Source organism: Triturus cristatus, chromosome 10, assembly GCF_964204655.1.
Source record: "Triturus cristatus chromosome 10, aTriCri1.1, whole genome shotgun sequence".
Lineage (NCBI taxonomy): Eukaryota > Metazoa > Chordata > Amphibia > Caudata > Salamandridae > Triturus > Triturus cristatus.
Window position 1 is genome coordinate 947,187,123 of NC_140593.1, and position 25,061 is coordinate 947,212,183.

At 44.1% G+C, this 25,061-nt stretch overlaps 1 protein-coding gene across 1 annotated transcript in view; it reads right to left on the reverse strand.

Annotated features, from left to right (window-relative positions):
* The window catches only part of SEC22C (SEC22 homolog C, vesicle trafficking protein), a 186,484-nt gene that overhangs the window by 41,855 nt on the left and 119,568 nt on the right, over nucleotides 1-25,061 (reverse strand). The window contains exon 7 of the mRNA XM_085628780.1: nucleotides 8,318-8,383. Within this exon, the coding sequence (XP_085484906.1) occupies nucleotides 8,318-8,383 (66 nt within the window). The remainder of the gene's footprint in view (nucleotides 1-8,317; nucleotides 8,384-25,061) is intronic.

The following is a 25,061-nucleotide window of genomic DNA, read 5'->3' on the forward strand; positions in this document are numbered from 1 at the left end:
ATGGACCTCGCCGGACCTAACGTTAAATAGAGAAATCCTCAAGGATTGCATGGGATTGGATAAGGCCCTCAGGATACCCTGGTTGAAGTATATTTGTCAATTCACAAGGGATCTTGGTAGACCCGAGTTTTATCATCAACCAGAGTCTCTGTGCGGGATAACAAGAAAGGATCTGAAGGAGCTATGTTGGTCTCACGTTGAATCACTTAGACTAGGCGTTGAATTTAACAAGAATCTTGTTTTGCAACATCAACGTATACTGGTCTCCTATAACATTCAGCCTTATTTAACCTGGTGCCAGGTGGGCTTTGACCGTTTCTTACTAACTAGGCTAAGGTTCGACGTTTTCTTCCGACTAGTTTCCTTTCCCGCAGTTAATGATTGGGCGAGAAAACTTTGTAATTGCCCGTGTGATAACCTGTCTACCCAATCAACCTTGCACGTAATTTGTTTCTGTAAATTTTACTCGATGGAAAGATCAAGATGGATCAAGCCATTTTTAAAAAAACATGGTTCATGGAGACATTGTCGCCCCGCTTTATTGTTTTCAGTTTCTTTACAGGATGAATATTGTGTGTCAATAATGCTGGGCTTTTTAAAAAGTATTTTAAGGAAAAGGAAAAGTTTAATCAATTTTTAGGTAATCTTTGTATGTCCTATTTAAACAACATTTTTATCGTTGTTTATTTTTGTCCATGTATGAACCTGTTGCTTTTATGATTTCATGAATATTGAATTCGAATAAAGTATTAACTAACTAACTACCAACATTTTAAATTGGGCTGAGGGTAATTATATTTTAGAGCAATGTCAACTAGGGTTTAGAAGCAAAGTAGGCATGAATGAACAGTGTTTAAATCTTAATTTGATCATTGGGAAATACACCATAGCACAGCGCTCCCTACTTTATTTAGCTTTTATGGACTTGACCTCCGCCTTCGACTTTGTCAACCGGTCCCGCTTATGGTATATCCTTTTAGCATAGGGCCTGGATGAGGCCCTTGTGCAATTTCTGGCCTACCTGCACACGGACCTGAAGGTACGGGTCAGGATTGGAGCGAGGGGTGAGGTGTCTAATGATATTAATGTAAACAGAGGGGTCAGGCAAGGGTGTATTTTAGCCACCCTTCTTTTTAATATTTATATCAATAATCTGCACAAATCATTGACCACACTCACCGACGATGTCCCCAGAGTTAAAGGTAAAACCCTTCCTGTGCTTTTATATGCAGATGATGCAATTTTAATTGGACGCACACCCAATGCACTACGCACTTTAGTACGGGGATTCACAGACTTTATGATTCATCTAGATTTATGCACTAATTTTAGGAAATCATTTATAATGTCCTGTGGGCCAAGGAAATACCCCCTAAGCTCTATATCTGTGAGCGATCAAAAATTAATTAGCACCAGCACTTTTCCATATCTGGGGTTGGTCTTTGCTGGGAACGGCACCTGGTTTGAACATGTGGTGTCCTGTAAGAACAAGTTCTCAAAGGCCACCAAACCCATCCTCAGTCTTTCCCGCCCAAAAAGATCTGGGGCAATTTTAGCGATTTTAAAGATTTTTAAATCACAGTGCATATCCATAGCTACCTATGGCACAGAGGTTTGGGGTATTGTTAAAAGCCTCAGTGCCCAACAAAAGGAAAACAGATTTTGTAGAAAACTTCTGGGCGCACCAATCTCCACTCCTCAGTACATATGCCATAGTGAACTAAAATTAAGTTACATTGAAGATTTTATAAGGGCACGCCCGGCACTGTTCTGGCTGGCCATAATGAAAAACCCTGCATCATCCCTCACAAGGGAGATAATAGACGACTGTATTAGTTGTGAGAAAGGGATGGATATCCCATGGCTTGCTGGAGTAAATAAGAGCCTGAAAAGCGCTAACTTTGATGGGCTCTTTCTAAATATGAAAACAGCGAAGAATATAGACAAAAAAGCTCTTAGGTCAGCACTGTATGCACTTTATAGCACGGAAAGATTAGAGAGTGATCTAAGAAATCTACTGTTGCTAATTTCCTACCCATTGAGCGAACTGAACATTGCTTGCTTAGCTATATTACATTACCTAAGTCCCATTGGGAGAGGGGACTTCTTTTTCGTTTAAGGGCTGGTACTGTAAAATATCTGCTTTGTTTTCCCCTTGGGTATAATGCAAAACTTGATTCCCTGTCATACCCATGTGATGGACAGAGTGGACAAACACTTTTAATTCTTTTGTAAGTACTACACAAAATACGCACAATGGCTGTTAGTATCATTTTTTTTAAAAATTGCTATCTATCCAATTAGCTGATGCGCTTAGAAATATACTTAAACTGGAAAATGATCATTTGGTTCTCCGCATTGGCACTTTTTTGCGAATAGGTACAGGGTCTCGCAAAACGATGTGTAACCCATGAAGTTCATCTGTACCTTGTTCTTAACATTATGATTTTTAGGTCTCGCCTATGCAGCGCGCATGCGCTGCATAGGAAAAAGACCTTTAGCCATCGGCACAGCTTTGCGGGCAAAAACGTGCGCGTGTTGCATTGCATCCAATGGCAACGCGTGCACGTCTGGCGATTCCCTTGCGGGAGCGAGCTTTCAAACCATATGTTTGTATTTAACTCGTTCGCTCCCGCAAGGGAAACTGACGCGGGCCCCCTCCTCTCTCCCCTCCCCCTGCTGCCTCCTTTCAGCTCGAGCGCTTGTTTTTATTTGCTTTTTACATTGTAATTTATTGTTCTAACATGGTCGTAAGCAATGTTAGAATATTAATTAAAAATGGTCACGTAGGTGCATGTGACAACGCATGCTTGCATATCAGAGTGTTAGTTAATAGAAAACCCAACCCCATTTTCCAGGCATGCATGAACAGGTTTCCTGAAGTATGTGGCATATTTGTGATTGGTGAAAATAACATTGTCAAAGCAAATAGCTCATCCTTTTAGAGCCGAGACCTGTTGGCTTTGTCAGCTGCTGCTGCATTTAGTTGAATGGGTGTGGGTTTGTAGGGTGGCAATGTTGCATGTTGTCCATGAGGCTTAGAATAGTGCACCTATCTAGTCACAGAAATCGGTAATCTTTTATCTGTGCTGACTTTTGGAAAGTGACAGCGAGGTTTAGGATGGGTAGATTCAAGCATGTAGAGGCATATCACGCTCTGCTTATTCGACCTGCGTATCATCGGGTCATTTATCTCAAGTTGCTAGGTGGTAACAGTTCTCAGGCATTACCCAATTTAACTGCATTTGATTCATTGACCTCGAAAGGATGAGCAGCTGAGTTGGCCCAGCATGGATTTGTGACCTGCAGTTCCCTACCGATGTCAGCCGTGAGCGCCTAATTTGCTGAGCCATCTCGTAGGCACCAGTATTGTTTTTAGAAGATTTAACATAGAAATCAGTTCTAAATGAAGAATTTGATAGTGACTAATTGTTTCATGAATATTGAATAAGTCCCACGAGTTTTTAAATGTTGTTACAAATTGTGCTTTTATGGTTTTTAAACTGCGAAACGAAAACCGAATTAAGCTCTTTTGATACTGATAGTTACTAGATTTTGGTTTATTCCCATAACTGGTATAGGCAATTTACTGATTTCAGAAAACTACTTAATTGTTGCTAGTTCTCGACCTCGGTACTGCCTATTCTTCGACCCGCAGTGTAAAAAAAGAAACCTTAACAGCAGAACGCTTCTTTTTTGTACTCAAATTATTAATTAATAAACCTTTTCTATGAAAAATAAAGTTTCCAACAGCTGCCTGTTATTAGCTAAAAAGGTTTTTAAATGTTTAATATGCTTAATACTCAAAAGTGCATCACTTAATTCAAACCGTCTGAAAACGTAGCCAACACGTTCTGTGATCGTACATCGATTCCTCTTTATCTAAAATTACGATCAATTTAACATGGTTAACTATTGTTTATAAAAAAAGTAACTGCCTCGCGCGCCGTTGCTGCACACAAACAGCGCCTTCCTCTGCCCTCCTCCTGCACACTCACAGGCCCCGCCCCCTCGCCCTGGCAGGACTTGGCTTTCATTCAGTAGTCACCGAGGCCATGCCCCCGGCGGCAGGACTGTGCCGTCCCTGCCTTTACTTCCCTTCTGCTGGAAGCGGGTCCTTCGATCGCATAAATGCTTTCATTCAATTAAAGGCATCGCAGAGTAAACTCTGCTTAATTTTAAAGGGCCAGCCCGCGTACCAGAAAACTCACTGCGTTAGGGTTTAATTAACGCAATGGAAATTTCACGTGGAAATATTCAAACCACGCATTTTACTTTGGAATAAGACCTCGTCCATTCGAAAACACCGAAAGGCCAAAGTAGTTGCCGTTTGCTAGGAGCTACAGTTTCTCTGTGCGCCCACAATAATAAAACAAGCATTGGCATAGCAAATAGGTCTCGCCTTTGGGACCTTATAAGTGTTTAGCCATGCAAGGATATTGTGCTGCATAACTAAATACTTATAAGGTCCCAAAAGCGAGACCTATTGCTATGCCACTGCTTGTTTGATTATGCTACTGTAATTGTTCTTATTGTGAAGTCCATCCATACCTTGTTCTTAACACTATGAATTTTTTGATCCCGCCACTATAATTGTTTTAATTGTGATTTTAATTCTTGTATGTGTTGTACTTTAATGGATATAATGTTATCCGAATAAAATCTTTTGGAATTGGACGTTTTTATACTTTTCCCAAACCAAAGTTTTTGTTTTTCAGGCTTTTTCCTAGATTCTAGATTCCTAGATTATGGAGACAATTATTAGTAAAGTTATTCGGACTTTCCTCCATGTCTCTCAGCAGCAGAAAGACACTGGTCTGGCCTCGGTGCCTACAGTTCTTTATCTTTGGTGCCCTAAGCACAGTGAACAAGCAGTACAGTATCTTGTCTTCGAATAAGCAGCAGCTTCCATCTTCTCCTCTGTTCCTGCATCTGACACGTAATTTCTTCCTTAGACATCTTGAAAAGATTTCTGAATTCTAAATTCAAATGACACAGAAAATCTGGGGCAAACACAGGGTGCTTTACCTGTGAATTCCTGTTCCATGGCCAACCAGAGCAGGTCACATCTTTGCAGACATGTTCATGTGCTACCTGCATTGAATGAGGAGGATTCACAAAAGGGCAGCAGGATGTGCACTGGAAAGTCTCACTTCATACCTCCCAAATGTGGTATTTTCTGTTTTTGTTTGGTTGAATGGTACTTTTAATAGTACAGAGTAAACGATCAATTGTTACACGTGTAGAATCTCACCATAGTTCAGACAAAGGTAAATAAAAGAAAGGTGTACTGGTGCAAAAGTGTCTTGGTGCATTGCCCTCTATGATTATTTTAGAATATATTAATCATGCAATATCCTGTGAAAAGGATGACAAAAATACAAAAACCAATAACAAATTTGAGTAGATCTTACTATCATCTGTTTTGGTATGTCAGCATATTTTCTCGTGCATATCTAATTGATTTTTTGTCTCTTTGCTTAATCACTGCATACGTGGTGTATAGGTGTTTTTAGTTTATATATGAGGGGCATAAATTCTCCTAATGTGAAAGAGAGAGTTAGAGACTTGTGTTGTTTGTATTCTACGTATGTGACCTTATTTCTCAGTCTTTATAGTGGTCGACTATCCGATTGGGCCTCCACCTTCTCTAAATAAGCATCCCACTTAGGCAATCGCCCTTCCTCAGTTCATATGTTTCGAGTGACCGACAATAGGGCAATTTCTGCATATGCCCATTTCAAAAAGTCCCTCCATAAGTTTTAAATCAAATTTGCAAAATGCAAGTGCCTCATTAATATTAATGAGCCTCGCATTTTGAGACCCCATTGGGAATCGCAATCAGTGTCTCTAACACTGTTCTACATAGTAAATTGCGACTCGCAATTCGCGACTCGCAATCGAGCGCAAATTGCGAGTCGAAATTTACTAGGGTCGTACATCTGGCCCTTAATGTCCAAGCAGCTGTCTATTTTGGAGTAAGGTTAAGCCTTTATAGTCATTTCAAGTATTGTTGTGTGCCACAGTTTTTTGGTCTTAAAATAGCACTAAGTTGAGAGCTCACCTCTGAAATATGAAATGATTTGCAGGTCACAAGCTGAAATCCTGGCAATGCGGACTCTGCCTTTCATAATTGCAAGGGCAGTAAATTGAGGACAATTCAATTGAATTGGTTAAAAGTATGACCTGTGATTTACAGTGATTAGAAATGGCAGAAGTGTGCTAAAAGAGCTTTATCAAAAGCAAGCAATTATCATTAGTATTAAATTGCCACTCAATATCATTTATTTTTAAGGCACGAGGCAGGGATCTTGGATCTGACCATTCCCGGTTCCGCAGTATGCAAGACTTTTGCAGAAGGAATTCACAAACCTCACATTTCATAGCACAGCAATAATCAGAAAGTGCTCACTCTGTGATTGCAATTTTAATAGGGAAAATTATTTGGTAAAGTAAGCACTGGGAACTAGGGAAAATCTTCAGCTTACTTAGCAGGAAAAAAAACGAATGATGGTTTAGGATATTAAGGAGCGGAAGGTTTCAACAAGTTTCTATGTAGTATTTTTTCCCCCCCTTTCTTAACAGTTTGCATGAAAGATGGCATCTTCTAAAAATAATTGCTTTATGTTGTTCTTACAGATATAGGAGATGTATTTGTGGAACAGTTGTACAAATGAGATAGTTTTATGCAAATGTTGCATATCATTAGTGACCTTGCCCTACAAAATCGGTAACCTTCAACATCAGATTTTATAAAAAACAAACAATGCTTAGCCTTTTAAAGTTTATTTTTTGTTACTTAAGGATATTTGTTAATTCCTGGATTACCTTTCACCATCCAATGTACAGAGGTATGGGGTAATCCATTTCTATAGAGAATTGTACTAATCGAAAGAAGAAGAAGCATTACGCAGTAGGGTACAAGTCAGGCAGTCGGGTTTATATTTTTATGAGAGTTACTGTAAAAAATGTTGCAGTGGAAAAGCATGGTTTTTAAGATATGAGCAATATGGAGAACGTTTGTGAGTCACAGTCCCTGGTTAGGGGAACAGTGGTATACAAAGAAAGTCATTTGAAAAATACTTCTTTTCTGAAGGATATGGATAGATATCTATATACCATAATACGATTACAAAAGCTATAAGTGAAGAGAAAAAATGGGGACAACAAAAGGATACAAGTCTCTATATGAGCAGTCTCTTTAACTGATAAACAAATACTTGTCAAATTATACGAAAACACAAGATCCATGGACATTAGCAAATATTAAAAACATTTGCCCAATTACATTTTGATTTTTTTTTTTTTTTTTTTTACACAGTAGGTGTTTGGATGGTTTCTTCAGTAACCGAAAAACATTGGTTCGATGAATATTCATCAAGAAAAGAAGGTGGGGGATACATTATATAAGAAATCATGCAGTTTTCAAGGTGATGAAAGCTAGCAGATTTTATGTAGCTTTTATGAGGCTAATTTAAAGAAATAAAAACAAGTTTCATTCTTAGACTTAAACAAAGTGGTTTTTAGAAGTTAATGATAAACATAAATCTGGAAATGGTAAGATGGGGAAGGGGAATATTATTTCTAGGGTCACTTTGCTATATCACTTTCTAAAGAATAACCATCTCATGACATTGGGCAACACTTTACGACAGTCAGGTAAATTTGATTTAAAATGGTAAAAAGCGTTTATGATTTTAAAATCTGAACACACAATCAAGAGATGCATTTTTCTTTGTTTTCTCTTCACACCTTAAGCCTGGGTTATCTAGAAATGTTTTTGAACAATGTATTATGATAAAAATGCAATGTGTAAAAATAAAAACATGAGCAAATAGTAAAATCCTCATCGCGCCCCCTTCATTCAAGCCGGCCTCTTTCAGTCGTCAGAGACTGGCTCTCCAAAGTGAAAACAGTTGGAACTCTCACACAGCAACTTCAAGATATTTCGACTCTTCTAACCCTCAGAAAAAGTTGAAAACCTGTTTATTTGTGAAGACGTTTGCAGAATTATATATCTCTTTGTTGGTGTCTTGAGACTTTGCTGACTTGCAGGCTTACAAATCATTTAAATAAAATAGATAATCATCATTTACTGTACAAATACTTAGCTACATATTTTCTGGAATAGTTGAGACCCAGCTCTATGCGAAACATCTTTTGTTTGCTGTTGCCATGCTCCTTGTCTAACATGGGGTCCTTGACCTCACATCTCTCAGTGTGCACCAAGATATACCAGAATCCAAGTACGAAAACATAACCTGTTATAATATACTTTCAGAATACACACCTCCACATGCAATTAGAGTACACTCACCTGGAAAATACAAGCTATAAAACATGTGAGAAATACAGTCACAGTCCCAAAATTCTCGAAATCCTCCTAGAAAGAAATAACAAAGACATCCATAAGCGGAGTGAAGAGTATAAAAATAATTTGTAAGAATACTGTACTTATATTTCACCCATCATGGGTGGCATGCAGTTCAGTGGGATATAACATATCCATAACTATAAACTGTTTTCCAGATAATTTACAAATTGGCATGCTATATTACCTACCATCATCAGAGGAGGGTATTTGAGTACTAACCTTTTAAGCACATGCCCATCACTAACTGTATACATATTGGTTAGGAATTTACTTATGGTTTCAACATGCATAAATAAAGTCCTCTGGACAGCAGCAGTTTTGATCCCTTTTGGATCATGGTTCTATAATACCTCACTCTGTCTGGAATGGGCTGTGTGGGTAGCATGTAAAATATAAAATATACACACTGAAGAGCAATTGTTACCTGTAAGCACTTATTGTTTTCCGCATATCTTGTATAGAGTCACATATTTATTTATTAGAAATGTCATTTTGCAAATATAAAATAAAGTAGTTGCCACTAAGTACAAAAAAAGGGCAACAAAGAATAAACACCCACATTAATATCATTTTTAGAATAAAGAGTGCATTGACAGCATCCACTCAGGAGTCACAATAAAAGCAGCAGTGCTTGTACATAGTATGAACCAATTTCCAAGTGGCTGCTCTGCAAATATTTTGACTCATGTAACCCTGTGAGTACCTGTGAGAAGAGATAGCACATTGTGGGTTTGATGTCTGCCTGTTTTTGCCACCAGATTTCTTGATTTGAAACGCTTTCAGTTAAACAACCATTTCTTATCTCTTTGATGTCCCAATACTACACAGGATGCAAGTACCTATTTACAGAAGCTGATTAACACTGGAGGCAACAAACATGAAAATCGGATGGACTCTGAAAGCTAATTTATAATAATATCCTCATGTACACGTACCCTGCAACACATTCCATACACTACATAGCATGTTGGGGAGCGTACTCTGGAATAAGGGTTGACGCCATTTAGCACTACACAAGTACCAGCTCTCAGTGGAAAAAAGAGGACTTGGTGCCCCCAATTTTTATCTGGCGGTGCAATTGCAGTGGCCAACCAGTTGGCTAACAGGATGCCTCCTAGGCGAACTAGGGTCTCCTACACCGGATCGAGCACAGCGCATTGTGCAAGAGGCGTTCCTACCAAAGAATAAACCCCTAAACAGTCCAACAACCTCCTACAAATAGTACGCACCAGCTACCACATGTGTGCGACTGTGCCAGCCCTCACACCATACACGCAACAGATCTGCACCAGCTCTATCCACCCCTTTAGGGACTTGATTGGGAGGGTCTCAAAACGTAGGAAAGTGCTGGGGTTGATACCCTTGGTACACTGTTTCTGAACACTGTGCTCATTCCCTTTGCCTAGTTACAGGCATACTACAATTTACCTATGGGCCACTTTCTGGCTTATAGCACACTGGTGGCCGAAATGCAGGGACTCTGGCAGATAGCCGACACAGAACTGGAAACACATCCCCTGGTACACACACTCCACACCATAGGCAATGGCCACAGACTGATCACGTGGTTCACTCGGGCCTTAGGATACACACCACATGACCCTCTGCAGTCCACTAGGCAGAAGTGGGAGCGCGACTTACGACGCAATCTGATGCAAAGGAAATGGGATAGGACTTTAGCATACCCACTCAAATTCTCTTGCAATACTAAGTTCCAAGATATCCAACATAATATTCTGCAAAGAGTGTACCTCACACCAGCGCTCTCAACAAGGGTATTCGGCTCTTTCTCAAGCTGCCCTAGATGTGGAGCACATGATGCTGACATGGCCCACATGTTTTGGAACTGCCCGGTGGTGACAGCGCTGTGGTGGGAGGTCACTGATGTGCTGACTGACCTTAAGCGGCACGTGGGGCTGTGCTCCATGGAGTGTGGAAAAGGTCAGGGAGTGCTACCAACTTTTTTGTGGAATGGGTGTTGCTCATGATTCGGAGATCCATCACTATGCACTGGAAAGCCAGCATACTACCAAGTTAACAGTAGTGGTGCGCAGCAACTCTCAAATGGGATAAGGCTATATCTGTGGCCCTTAGGCGAGAGGAGCCCCATGTCCTTCACAGGGTCCCAAAAGCAATGGAATGTGATGCACTACTACATGAACTGCAAGAACTCACAGAAGACCTAACAAACTGATGGAGTCCTAAGTGACTGGTTACCCGCCATGGTACTCTGACGATCTGTGCTGCTTACTAGTCTGCCTTCGCCACTGATCTGGGCTTTCCCTCGTGATTGTTCTTATATGGGACAAGTCCTGATGCAATATGTGCATGGCATCTCTCCACCATACTGCAAGGCTCCCGTATGCAGGGGAGTTCACTCTTGGGGCCTACACTCACATTCACTGTTCCTTAATTATTCACATTGTATGTGGAGCTGTTAGGACCTTCACTAACTTGTTTATAACTTAGGGCCTCATCACGATAGTGGTCGGACTTTAGTACGACAGCCATCATATCGGGGATGGGACCGCCCAACCTGCTGTTGGCGGTCCCACCATAGGAATTACAATACGAACGCCTTGGAGCCGGTCGCAATGTGTATAATTTGTATTGCGGCGGGTGCTGCAGCACACGCCGCAGTACAAATACTACACATCAGACATATCCCTGTACTATGTGGCAGCCACCATGCTGTGCCTGCCACATGGTGCAGGGAAATGTACGGGGGCACCAAAGGTGCCCCCCAAACACCAAAGTTGAGGCGAAGGGTGAAGGGGGGCCTGCTTCTGGCCCCCAATGTCCCTTTCCGCCAGCCTTTCCATGGCGGGTTCTACGCCATGAATGGGCCGGCGGAAAGGAACATTGTAATACCTAAAGCGGTGCCTGCCAGGCACCGCCACCATTGTAGGTATTGCAGCACCTCTGGCCAGAGCCCGTCGGATCCGTGGCGGTCGCTTTCTCCGATACCCAAAGACTCACCCACCATCATGATGAGGTGGGCCGTAACACAGTCACCGATGGTAGTGGGACCGCCACCGACGGGGTGGCGGTCCCACTGCCATCATAATGAGGCCCCATGATCCTGCTGTACGATACCCGTCATCACGCAAAGTTCAGGCCCTCCACAGGAACAATTGTCATAATTTAGTCTCCTGTATCCGCATGTATATGACATGAGTTTGTGAAAATCAATAAATAGTGGTTAAAAAAATAATAAAATCCTCATTGTTGCGGTAAATAGCAAAAGAATCATCAACTGAGCCATTAAGAGTTTCTGACTATTGGCATGCGTCAAAGCAAAAATACATTATATTTTCTAAGACAAATTCATTTTTGCTTAGCTTACAACCAGGAACCCCATGGTTAATGCCTAGTTGGACTTAATATCCTTTTAATATTCTCAAATGTATGAGTTTGGAATGCGAATGCTTATTTATCCTCATATGTAGGACCACGGTAGCTGAAAAACTAATCAAGGGGATTAATTGGTGAAAAAATGCCATGAGATGTCTGCCCCGTTGGAAGCAAGGGAAAGGGAATCACGAACAGGGCCAGCAAACCAAACACAGGCATTAGATGCCAACTTGACAAATGTTCAGAACATGTCATGTATGTATACATTTCGTCATGTGTAAGTTTAATGTAAAATTACTTTTGCATTTCAATTTTTTTACTTTTGTTCTCTCCACAGGGAAATACATCTCCCTTTGGGGAACCCCTCTACCCTACAGCAACAATTATTTTTGCGTGGCATTTCACTTAAAATTTCCACTCGGAAAAATGATTTACTCATACTATTGACAAAAGTATATTTATGAGTGATTTGGTGGAGGGAGACTATCAACCGTTTCTTAATGAACACCCACAAAGCTGCACGCTTGAAAGTATTCACCAGATTTCACAAGTGGGCCCACACAGTAGCCATCATAAACCTGACCTTAGAGTAATTTTGTTTACACGGAATTTGCATCATACAATTTCACACAAGCAAATTCAATTTGCGAGGGAGAATCCCACCATTCCCGATCCTATACATCAGAAATGCATCAATAATGACTGCACAAATGTATTAATTTCCACGCCTGAGTTGAAATTAGGTGCACCAATTATTTGGTGATTCAGTCAGATAGTTAGGACATGCCTTTGTGCTCATTTCCACAGAAAAAGATTCAAAAATATATGAAGGGTAGAGGATGTAACTCAATAAAAGAAGTGGTCGCCGATTAAATGTGTGACCATAAATGGTGCGTTCACAAAAAAGACAAAGTAAATCTATTTTTTTTAAATTATAAAAATTGTTCCAGCATGACCAAGGGTCTCGGGGCTTTCACCACTGGTGTCCTATTCCCTTGGCAATGCGGACTCCAAACTGGGAACCAAGTACCCCTTTTTAGCACTTGATTCTCAGGATAGAAGGGCAAATCAGTCCAAGGCTTACCCAGAGGATGTGCTGTGGGATAGAGGCTCAGAACTCAAGAGGCAGCAAACAACTTGATATACTACTGGTAGAAATGGAGCCTCTAGTTAGCAGAAGTAAGCACCCTGTCCAAGTAGGGACCACCACTCTAGTCAGGATAAATCAGATACACACTAAAAGATAAACTGTACTCTCACTCCGGTAGCTTGGTCCAGAGGAGCCAGGCTTATCATACAAGTTACTTACCTTTGGTAACGTCTTATCTGGTAGAGACATGATCTAGCCGCAGATTCCTTACCTTTGAATTTCCCAGATGTCAGACAGGATCCAAAAGATTTTTCTTCGAGCAATACTCTTGTGCACCGGATAGGTGGCGTCGCTTGCTTCCGCATGGCAACATTGGTATCGTCCGAGCCAGAAGTGACATCTGTGTCACCTATAAAGGATTCACCTCTGCACGCAAATGTCAGTTCCTTATTCACAACGTCCATGTCAGAAGCGCAGAGCCATAAAGTGTACTACATTGGTGTGTTTGAAAACTAGGACCCCGAAAGGGATCAGCCTTGATGCTAGAAACCTATCCGCAGTGCCGAGAGGATGGGTGGGTCAGTAAGAAATCTGTGGCTAGATCATGTCTCTACCAGATAGGCATTACTGAAGTTAACTAACTTGTTCACCTGATAGCAATGCCATCCCTGGAGGAAGGACTATGGACAAGTTTAGACTAGGACATTTTGCCATACTGAATGGCTGAAATGGTCGTCCCTGTGGAATGGTCTGTGTAGTTTAGTAATGTTTTGTAAACGTGTGTAGGAATGCCCAAGTTGCTCCCTGGCAGATGTCCAAGATTAGGACCCCACGTGCTAACGCAGTGGTAGCAGCCTTCGCTCTGGTGAAATGAGTCCTAAGTCTTCAGGAGTCTGCTTATTTGCCAGGGCTTAACAAATCTTGATGCAGAGGACGACCCATCAGGAGATAGTTCTCTTCTGCACTGCCCGACCCTTCTGCGCTCCAATGAAGCGGTGATTATCCACCTGGAACTCTTTAGTGTGGTCAAGGTAGAACGACAATGCTCTTTTTGGGTCCAGGCAGTGGAGTTGCTCCTCTTCGTTAGAGGAATGTGGAGGAGCGTAGAAAGTGGGCAAGGTGACAGATTGTCACACATGTAAAGGTGTAAGCACTTTCGGAACGAAAGAGGCCCTAGTGCGAAGCATTAAATTGTTAGGGAATCTTGTCAAGAAGGGAGGTTTTGATAATAAAGCCTGCAGCTCACTCACTCTTCTGGCAGATGTAATTGCCACTAAAAGGGCTGTTTTGATGATGAGCAGTCAGAGGGGGCAATTATGCAAGGGCTTGAAAGGAGCACACATGAAAAAGGTGAGAACCAAATTAATGTCCCACTGAGGCATAATAAAAGGGGAAGGTGGAAACATATGTACAAGGACTTTCAGGAATCTATGTACAATGGGTGATTTAAATAAGGAGGGTTGGTCTGGCAGCCTCAGGAAGGCAGACAAAGACGAAAAATACCCTTTCAGGGTGCCCAGAGCAGAGCCTTGCTGGGCAAGGGTCAAAATAAAAAGCAACACATCAGAAAGGAAAGCAGCCAGAGGGTCGATAAACTTTTCTGTACAATATACCAGCAGGCATATGCCATCTTGGTGGAGAGCCGCCTGGCTGCCAAGATAACATTGCAAACTTCGGGAGGCAGCTCAAAAGCTGTCACCGCTCAATCTCCATGCAAGAAGGCGTAGAATTGAATGGGTTCAGGTGAAGGACCCTCTCCTGCTGCTTCGACAGAAGATCCTCCCAAAGGGACAGCCTGATCGGAGGACGATGCTCATCTGCAGAAGCTCGGAATAGCAGACTCTCCGTGCCCAATCTGGAGCCACGAGGATGACTTGGCCCGGTCGGTCCTGATCTTACTGAGAACTCTAGGCAGGAGTGGTATGGGCGGAAAGGCGTACAAGAGGCCTGAGCTCAACTCGAGATGAAATGGGTCTCAGAGCAAGAGACGCCTTGGAAACTCCAGCGTGCAAAAATACTGAAATTGGGAGTTCTCGCAGGAGGTGAATGGATCAAACCAAGGTTCGCCCCACTGTTGAAGGTGACCTTGAGCCACCTCCAAATGGAGATGCCACTAGGCATCAATGGCTGAGTTTGTCCGCACTGGCGTTCAGGGAACCTCCCAGGTGTTGAGCCACCAGGGAAATGGCCTGCTGTTTAACCCACGTCCAGTGACGCAGGGTCTATGGGCAAGGGGCCCACGACCCCACTCCACCCTGTTAGTTGCAGTATTTACATTGGGGTAGCATTGCCCATGAACACTTGAACCAGCCTTCCGTTTGTAACCAGGCTTTTAATGTCAAACAGATTGCTTGGAGCTTCTGCAAGTTGAAGTGAGTCCGGATTCCATCGGAAACCAGAGTCCTCTGATCGCCACCTCTCCCAGATGGCTGCCTCATCCCTAGAGTGACGCATCTAACACTACTGTCATATGTGGTTGGGGAAGGGAGAGGCGTCTGCCTCTGACCCAATTGTGGTTCGTTATCCACCACTGCAGGTCTCGTGCAGTTCACTCCGAGATCTGGACCATGTTGGAAAGATTCCCCTGAGGCTGTGCCCATTCGAACTTCAGGTCCCACTGCAGAGCCTGCATTTGCTATCTGGCATGTGTGACTAGCAGGATGCAGGAGGCCATGAGGCCCAACACCCTCAGTAATTTTCACCGAAATTCAGGATAGAGGCTGAAACATCTATATTATAGCCTGAACATCCTAGACTCGCCGCTCAGGAGGACAGGCCCGAAACTGCACTGTGTCCAGAACAGCTCTGATGAAAGGGAACGTCTGAGAGGGAGTCAGGTGTGACTTTGGCATGCTGATAGTGAACACCAGTGAATGCAGGAGGTTTGCCGTATTGTGGAGGTGGGAGACGACAGCCTTGGGCGAGCCCACCTTAAGCAGCCAGTCTGCGATAGGGGAAGACTGGCAACCCTGATCTGCACAGATGAGTTACGACCAATGCCATCACCTTGGTGAACACCCAAGGGGCGCTGGTAAGACCAAAGGGGAGCACTGTAAACTGAAAGTGCTTGTGGCCTACCATAAACCTCAAGTAGCGTTGATGGGCAGGCAGGATGGGGATATGAAAATAGGCGTCCTGAACTACCATCCAGACTCCCAGGTCCTGAACATATAGGACATGAGCCAATGTGAGCGTCTTGAATTTCCCCTTTCTGAGGAAGTAGTAGAGGGCTCGAAGATCTAGGATAGGATGAAGGCCCTTGTCCTTTTTCTGGACAAGAAAGTAGCAGGAAATGCAACCACGACCAACTTCTGGTGCTGGAACAATCTCTATGTCTCCTGGAACAAAATTAAAGGATCCATCAGCCGGCCATAGGAAGGAGTATGGAGAGAGGTGTGGTCTTGAAGGGGAGGGACTAGCTCTTTCAGATGATCTAGAGGACCCACCTGTCCGGTGTAATATTGTGCCAGTGGAGTAGATGATGGTTGATCCTGCCACCAACTGGACGACCATGATCTGGAAGGGCAAGACTAGGAGGGCTAGGAGGCATCGGAGGGGGTGGTGGTTTGACCAGACCTCTGGCTGCCCGACCCTTGAGGTTGGAACGAACCGTGCCCTCGTCCATGTAGGGGTTGTGCAACTTGCGTAGCTTAGTGGTTGGGATAGGGTTGGCGTGTTTGAAAACTCCTTCCGTAACCATGAAACAGGCGGAAGGCAGACTGGGAACAGGGGGCAGCTGAGAGGCCCAAGTACTTGGCCGTAGCCCGCGAGTCCTTAAAGCGCGCCAGCACAGTGTCTGCCTTGTATCCGTAGAGACGGGTGCTATCAAAGGGCATGTCCATGAGCGAGGCCTGGACATCCTCTGAAAAGCCAGATGTTCTCAGCCAGGCATGGCGTCTAACAGCCACTTTCGTAAAAATTGCTCTGATCAGCGAATCGGTTGTGTCTAAACCACATCGAATGGAAAACTTTACTGCATCCCTCCCATCCGATACTGCTTGGGAGAGGATGGCCCGGGCCTCCTCCAGGACGTGTGACAGCACTTGTGCAACTGTTTCCCACAGAGAGTGGGAATAACAGGCCAATAAGCATGCAGTGTTCGCTGACAGCAATGCAAAGCTGGCGGAAGAAAACATTTTCTTGACTCAACGGTCCAGCATCTTGGATGTCCGGGGGAGCGTCAGGGAACGCGCCATGGGAAGTAGAGGCTGGACCACCAAGCTCTCTGGGGTGGGGTGGGTAATGAGGAAGTTTGGCTCACCTGGGGCAGGGCAGCGGAGGCGGGCCACTGTCCTGTTCATATTCCACCCCGAGTGGACGGGGGTGCCCAGAGTTAAAAAATGTCACGGTAGCGTCCCAGTTGCACTATAATATAAATTCTTATCCCAAGTGACTTAGCCTAAACATATAAGCAGGTAGTGTTGGCATAGTAACAATAAGACTTTACTTCTTCTGCCCTCTAACTTATTTTACATTTAAATGTAAATAATGCTCACGAAACAAGTCTAAGTAAGTCGCTCCTTTTCTTATTCATTGTCTTCATTCTGTGGTCGATCGAGGAGATTCTGCTCCAGATGTCTCTTCCCCTCGGGGGCTGCGTGACAATGTTTTTTTAAGGTAGTCTTGCGCTTGCTGGGGTGTGTTGAAGACATGTTGCTTTCCCCGATGGTTCACCCTCAATTTGGCCGGGGATAGCATCATGTATGATATGTCCGCCTGTTGCAGCTTGCGTTTCACAGGAACACATTTTTTGTGGGACTCCTGCACTGCCTGCGTAAAATCCAGAAAAATGGAGACGGAATGGCCATCATGTTGCAGTTCCTTTTTGTCCCTTGCCAGTCGAAGTGCAGTCTCCCTGTCTTTATAATTCAACAGTCTTGCGATTATAGGGCGGAGTGAGCTCCCCGGAGGCGGCTTGGGTGAAAGCGAACAGTGTGCGTGCTCCACTATCAGCACTTTAGAAAAGGAGGAGGCCCCAAAGAGATCCAGTAGTAGGCATTTGATGTAATCCTCCATGCGGCCTGTGTCTGTTGACTCCGGTACGCCCAAAATTCTTAAGTTATTGCGGCACGACCTCGCCTCCAAGTCCTCATTTTTGGCCGCGATTACTTTGAGCAGGCGTTCCATGCTCTGCATATTTTCCTTTCCAGTGGTGGGCGTGTCTTCAGGTTGCGATATTCTGTTCTCCGCCTCATTGATGCAACCATCATGCTTTTCTAACTTTGCGTGATAAAGTCCATTCTCATATTTAGGGAATCCATTTTGGATTCTATGGAGTTAAGGCTTTGTTTCATGGTAACCAACAACGAGCACAGGTCTTCCTATTCCACTTGCGATTTGTCACCCTCTCTAGACGCTGCATCACCTTCAGAGTCTCTAGTAGCTTTGCACGCTTCAAACTGCAGCTTCGCCTGTTTGCCTTCGGTTCTGCCCATGGTTTCAATTCGGATTTTTCAGCAAAGGCCTAGCTGTACAGCAACCGTCATATGCGCTATCTGCGTTGCGTAGTTGCACGTAATTGTATTGTAATTGTATTGCACCCTGCCGTCAATGGTACTACGTCATGTATGCTGTGTGCTGTCCCCTTTTACCTTCTTTTGGTGCGTTAGCGCAGGCTCCTTGCGCCACAAACTACCACTGCAGAGTGTACTCGACGTTTTGGCGCTCCTTGCACACTATGTCGATATGATGCCGTAACCTTCTCCTAGCGTTCAGGCATCATTAACCTGATGTGACCCACTTTTTCATTTCCTCCGCACCCTGCCAGCACTTAATATTTCAGGCTTCCTTTGCAGTGTTGCCCATTACTCACTTCTCGTTTCTGGAGCGCTATGCCGTGTCACTCACGTGCCATTTATGGGAAGGTGCGCCGGGCCCGTACTCCTCGATCCACATTCTCCCGTCTTCCAGCAAGCCAGCAGCCCTTCCTGTAGCAGGCCGTCTTATCCACCACTCCAGCACGTCAGAAGCCCCGACTACGGGCTCACCTCTGCAGCGCAGGGGGGCTCCTCCAGTCGTACCACTGGGATCTCCTTTGTCTTGACATGCGAGACCCGGGCCTCTTGGATCCCTGCAGGCTGCGCAGTGCCCCGGTCTGACGTAACCGACGCGCGGGAAGCCCCGGCTTCAATCACCGCTGCGGCGCGTTGGAAACGGGCGGCCCAGTCCTCTCCAGCCGCGTTCCCCACCGGCTGCAGCATTCACGCCTGGGCTGCTGCTCCACTGGTGTGCGTTCCATGAGCCTCCGATTGGTATCGATGGCGTTATAAACCGCATCTGGCAATGGGAAGTCGAGAGGCACTATCCGACTCTTGCATTACACAGCCGCCATGTTGCTATGTGTTGCTTCTTTTCTTGGGATCCAAGCGAGAGACTCGCAACTCACCACCACCGCTCCACTGAGCGCCAGTTACCTTCGCTTTTGGGCTAAGAGATTTACCTTAAGACACTACCCTTAAGGAAGATATTTTCAGATGATAACTCCGGGCTGCAAGAGCCTCACTAGAGTGCGGCCATTTTGCTTGTCGGCTCTCTAGCGCCCCCCACCGCATGTACCAGCTTTAATTTCTCTTCATGTGTTTGACCGACCCCTAGAGTATGACCCAAGTACTGCTTCCTGAATTTGACTGCGCAAACTTTCTGAGCTACTCCATTGGAGTGCTTCCGATTGTAGGCTCTTTGACCACCCACCGTCTCCCTGTCCCATTCCACGCTGCAATTTGTATTTCTTATATAGGGCGAAATCGAACTGAGTGCATTGGAGTGCTTTATTTGAGTAATGGATTACGTTACACAAGGTCAGATTAATTTTTTTTTAATTATTTCACAAGATCAGCCCACGGGCTTTAGAACACTTTATATGTGCATCATATTATGTTACACAAGGTAAGATTCATTTTTTTTGTTCCTAGTCCCTTCCCTGCATTATTGCTTGCCCCTTCCACCACATGTTGTTTTGCATGCAGCTGTTTTTGCTCCCCCATCCTTCTCCACATTGTTGCTTGCCCACCTACCATGATCCGATCTTGTGTTGCTTGCAATCTTCCCACCCTGCCACTGTTGCTTGCACCCTCTAGTCATTGCTGGCACCCACCAAGCCCCCTGTCATTGCTTGCCTCATCACAAGATCCAGGAGTTGCTTCCACCCTTCTGTTGTTGCTTCCCCTCCTCCCAACCTCCTGTTTTTGCTTCTATCCCCTCTCAGTCTCGCGTCCTGCTACAAAAAAGAAAAACATTGGCAAAGCCAATAGGTCTTCAAGACAATGGTCAATGTTTTAGCCATGTTGCAGAACTGCGCGAATAAAAGAAATACCTTTCTATAAACCTCCTTAACCCCCCATTAACTCCTCTCCTTACTCTTCACAAATCACATGCCATTTAGAGGTAAGCATTCCTATGTTTCCGGTAACTTCCGCCCCCTGCTCCTCCCAAATTTACCACTAAAATCTATGCCTATGTTTGCTGTGATAACACAGTCGGGGTGGAGACCGCTGCACATAAAAGACAGTAGAGGCAGATGCACAGACCTCCACATTTAGGCTATTGAGTAGCATTTTGTAGTACGTTAGGGGTACTATTGTAGTACTACTAAATGCACTACAAAATTCTGTTTGTAAATAGCCCCCCCTGAGTGTTATATAAAGCATTAATGACGAGAATATCGAACACATGAAGGAATTCCCGAAAAGTTTGCAAACCCTAAGTCGAAACCATTCCGTCGAACTCCTATTGAGCAGCACATCAGTGAGTAATTCCAGGCAGTAATGTGACAGTTGCCTCCACCCCAAGCGCACACACAGGATCCACCGAACCTCAAATACATCGGCCTCTCTGGAGTCTGGCCCTCACAGTTCAGTTGCTTACGAAGGACCGTTGTGCAGATGTGCATAAGTGGGAAGAGGTCCTCAGGAGCAGGGCTTTAAGTGGGCCGGGTCCACCAAGTACTCAGCACCCGCAATTCTTAAAAGCAGGTGCCGAGATGGGTCCCTATTAGGCTCTCCATTGTTACACTCAGGGTGAAAAAAATATTAACAACCCTCCAATAGTACCAGTCATCACTGCTTTTGATGCAACTTCAAAGAGACTTATTTGTCAGTTTTATATAATGCAAACTTGGAGGCTTCACATGAGCACCAGTTACATTACTCTAGGACATTTTCATGTTTTGAATCACAGGATGTTGAGCCAACTTCAGGCTTAAACCTGCTTTCTCAGCTCTAAAGTCAGCAGCTGTAGACTTACGCCACAACCTCGCCCACAAGATCAGAAGCATTTTCAATATTATATACAACGGAGTCATAGTAGATGCTTATTTATTTATCTTATGCAATTTACAACCATTGACAAAGCCAATAGTCCTGGATTGTTGTAGGTGTAATGTTACTTGTTGTGTTATATCTGGATGCAGTGACAGAAGCAGCAAAATACCAGCGGGCATCACACTATGCTAAGCACAGATTTTTAGCTTTTGTTTTAAGCCACGCCCTTAATTACATCGGCCACGCCCCTATGAGAGACCCCTCCCCCCCCAGTTTTTTCATCCCACTTAAAGCTCTGCTCAGGAGGGATCCCTGAACAATTCTCTGGGCCACGTGCAACATATGTTCATGAGCGATCTGTCTGGGGTCAAACTCAGATCCTGTGGCAGTCCTTTAGTACCTCCACTGCGGATGGTTCCTAGGAAATATCATATGACACTCACCGAGCAAAGTCTACATGGATGAGCTAACGTATAACGCACACTTTATACATTACCTAACACACTTTTGTGGTTTTAAAAAAGCCAAGGTAAGCTTGTATTACTCTCTTTTCACACCAGGTTTCAGCTGCTTATGGGACCTCCTTTTTTCACTTTATAAGGTGTAGAATGTGAGTGCAATCAAACTGCCTGCTTTCTTGAAGTCTTTTTATGCTGTATTTTAATAAATGGGGAAATTTCTTGATTGGTGCTAAAAAGGACAAAGGACATTGTAAAAGGCTTTCAACTAGATGCACATAAGGCTGGTAAGGGGTTAACTAAACAACAACCTAAAAGAGCTATGATATTGTGACTTAAGATCACAAATAATGTTGTTGATACTTTGACAGGTTTTTCTCCCTCAAATCTTCCCCCAAGAACATCCTCCCCTCAACATCCTTTCTATGTCCCTGTGGTGAAGAACAAGCAAAATGTGTGGGCCCAGTACGAAAGTTTTAAAAAGGCCATGCTAAGAGCATATGGTCGCCTTCTAGGGCATGAAAATCTTTCAGCAATGTGCCCTATTACCTCAAAGTATACCTGTCCTGCTATGGACATGTAACTGTATAGTACTATACCACAGCACTTGCATACTGCTTCATACCCAAGAAGAGGCCACAAAGCGCTCAGATTTGCATTGGTTCCTGCACATACGTTTGTGTGTAAAGTTGGAAAAGTGTTGGATGCAGTAGATGGATTAAACCACTGTGTACACTCTGGAGTGTGAGGTCATATCGGTGGCTTATGGTATTTTGAGATGGGACACTAGCCAGGCAATGGTATTTGGAGTCAGTCGATACCTCTATACAACGTGGCTATATAGGAAACAGCAGGAATTGTTATTTTAATTGGATATGTACTTGAGATTATTATTGATTAGCTCTTTTACATGCGACCCTCGATGGACCCAGGGTCGACGTGGTTTGATAAATGTAGTACCATACTTTTTAAATGAAAACGTGATAGCTGCTATATGTCTTTTTTAGAAAACAAAATGTCATGGTTATTTACTTACGCAATGATGGACTGTGTACAGGGACATTTTATCTGTATTAATTAATTTCTTATTGGTAAAAATTGTTTACGATTATAATTATTTCAACTAACTAAAATCTTATTTGATAATGCAATCAATTGTTTGTGCATAATATCTTCGTATGCTGTTATGATCTAACGACCGAAATAACGATGAAACTAATTAGTATGCCCAGGTGGTAGAGAATAACAGAGATTCAGGAGGTTCAAAGACATGCTCTTACACACTACACTGTGCAGACAAGCCGGTAAGCATGGAGTTTTGCAGCGTAAGCATACGCACAAACATGCAATGTAACTAAAATGCGCATAGTTCACCTTCTGTATGCTGTGGCTACAATAATGGGAAGAACCACATTTTTAATGCTATCCAGGATAAGAAGTTTGAGTCTAAGTTTTTTATATAGCACACACTAGACCAGAAGGTGTCAGAGCGCTTTATATGAGCACCAGTTGTGTTACAGAAGGACACATTCATTTTTGTTAGATACGGAGAGATTAAGTGATTTGCCCAGAATCACAGGATGTTGAGCGCCCCTGCGAGACTCTACCACGGTTACCCAGCTCCAAGGCCAACCGCTCTAGCCGTTAGGCCACATCCTCTCCCCTAAAAGACTTGAGGAGTGATTGTTGAATCTTATTATTTGAGCAGGCATTGAGTTTTAAGGCTTTGCTGCCTGAACAGAGAAAGAGGTTGTGCTATTTCACGTCGTCTTTTGAAGCCATGGACAGTACTGGAGCCAGCCTGGTGCACAGAGCTCTTCCATGAGGATACAAGAGATCTGCCGAAGGAAGATTAGGCCATTTCCAAGGATTGATTGGTAATCTAAACATGGGGTCAACATCGTCTCACGGGCTCAACATCGTCTCGCGGGCTCAACATCGTCTCGCGGGCTCAACATCGTCTCACGGGCTCAACATCGTCTCACGGGCTCAACATCGTCTCACGGGCTCAACATCGTCTCACGGGCTCTACACCGTCCATGGGCTCTACACCGTCTCATGGGCTCTACACCGTCTCTTACGCCGATGACACCCAGCTGATCCTCTTTCTCACCAACGAACCCAACATCACCAAACACAACTTCCAAGAGGGGATGAAAGCTGATGCCACCTGGATGAAGATCCGCTGCTTCAAACTCAACTCAAAACAGACAGAAGTACTCATCCTTGGCTCCAGCCCCCTTTCATGGAATGACTCCCCATAGCCCTCTGCCCTCGGAAATCCCCCCACCCCGACGGACCACGCACAAAACCTCAACATCATACTAGACTCATCGCTCACAATGAACCGCCAGATCAACGCCTCATCCTTGACCTGCTGCAACACCCTCCGCATGCTTCGAAAGACTTTCAGATAGAACGCAACCGAATCCAGAAAAACTGTCCCGAACACAGGCATCAGCAGCAGACTGGGCTATGGCAATGCCCTCTATGCCTGAACCAACAAGAAACTCCTTTGCAATCTCCAGAATGTTCAGAACGCCGCAGCCAGATTGATCCTCGACATCCCCGTGGCAGTCACATCACCCAATACCTCCGCGATATCCACTTGCTTCCAGTTGAAAGAAGAATAACCTTCAAACTCCTCACCCACGCACACAAGGTCCTTCACAACACCGTACCTGCATACCTGATCAGCCGCCTCTCCTTCCACCTCCGATCAGCCCAGCATACTGCTACCATCCCACGTGTCAACAAGGCCAGAATGGGAGGAAAGTCCTTCTCCTACCCCGCAGCCAAAGCCTGGAACTACCTCCACCTCCGGCACTTTCCCACACTGCCCCGGTTCAGGAAGGACCTCAGCACTCAATGGAGCCATTTCCCCCCCCATCGCCTTGAGACCCTCACTGGTGAGTAGTTGGGCTTTACCAACAGTGATTGAGTAACTGAAGCTATGAACATTATTTTTCTTAACGACAGTGCAGTTCCAAAAATAGCGGAAAGAGTGTTCAACACAACCCTGTTTGGCTCGGTGGAGGCTGGTATGAGTGCCCTCAGCCTTCACTTGGTAAATACACTCAATTAGTATGGGTGATTGTTATGTAAAAGATTTGACTATAAATACAAGTGGTTGGTCAGATTTTATTGATAATAGAATAGAAAACTGCTATTCCTTTCTTTTTTTAACAGCCCTTCCGCAACATAAAAGCATTTGTCCAGCATTTGTCCAGTGAGGCGAGTGATTGAAACCCCATGCCCTGATGAATTTGCCACAACATTAGTAAATGGCAATGAAACATGTTTGCCTTCTTGGCAAAGGTTAGCAACATGGAGTGCTTTTAATTTGAGTAAGCTCACAAGTGTGAATAAAGAGGGTGACCTAAAGTGAGTCTTGACTCAATTTTATAATATTGCTTGGAACACCTGTTTCTTGGCAATAAACGGGGTTTTTCATTTTTGGGGACAGCAAAACTTCCTTTCTCTTATCCGTTTCCTTTTCTCTTCACTGGACACTAATTTCTTGATTC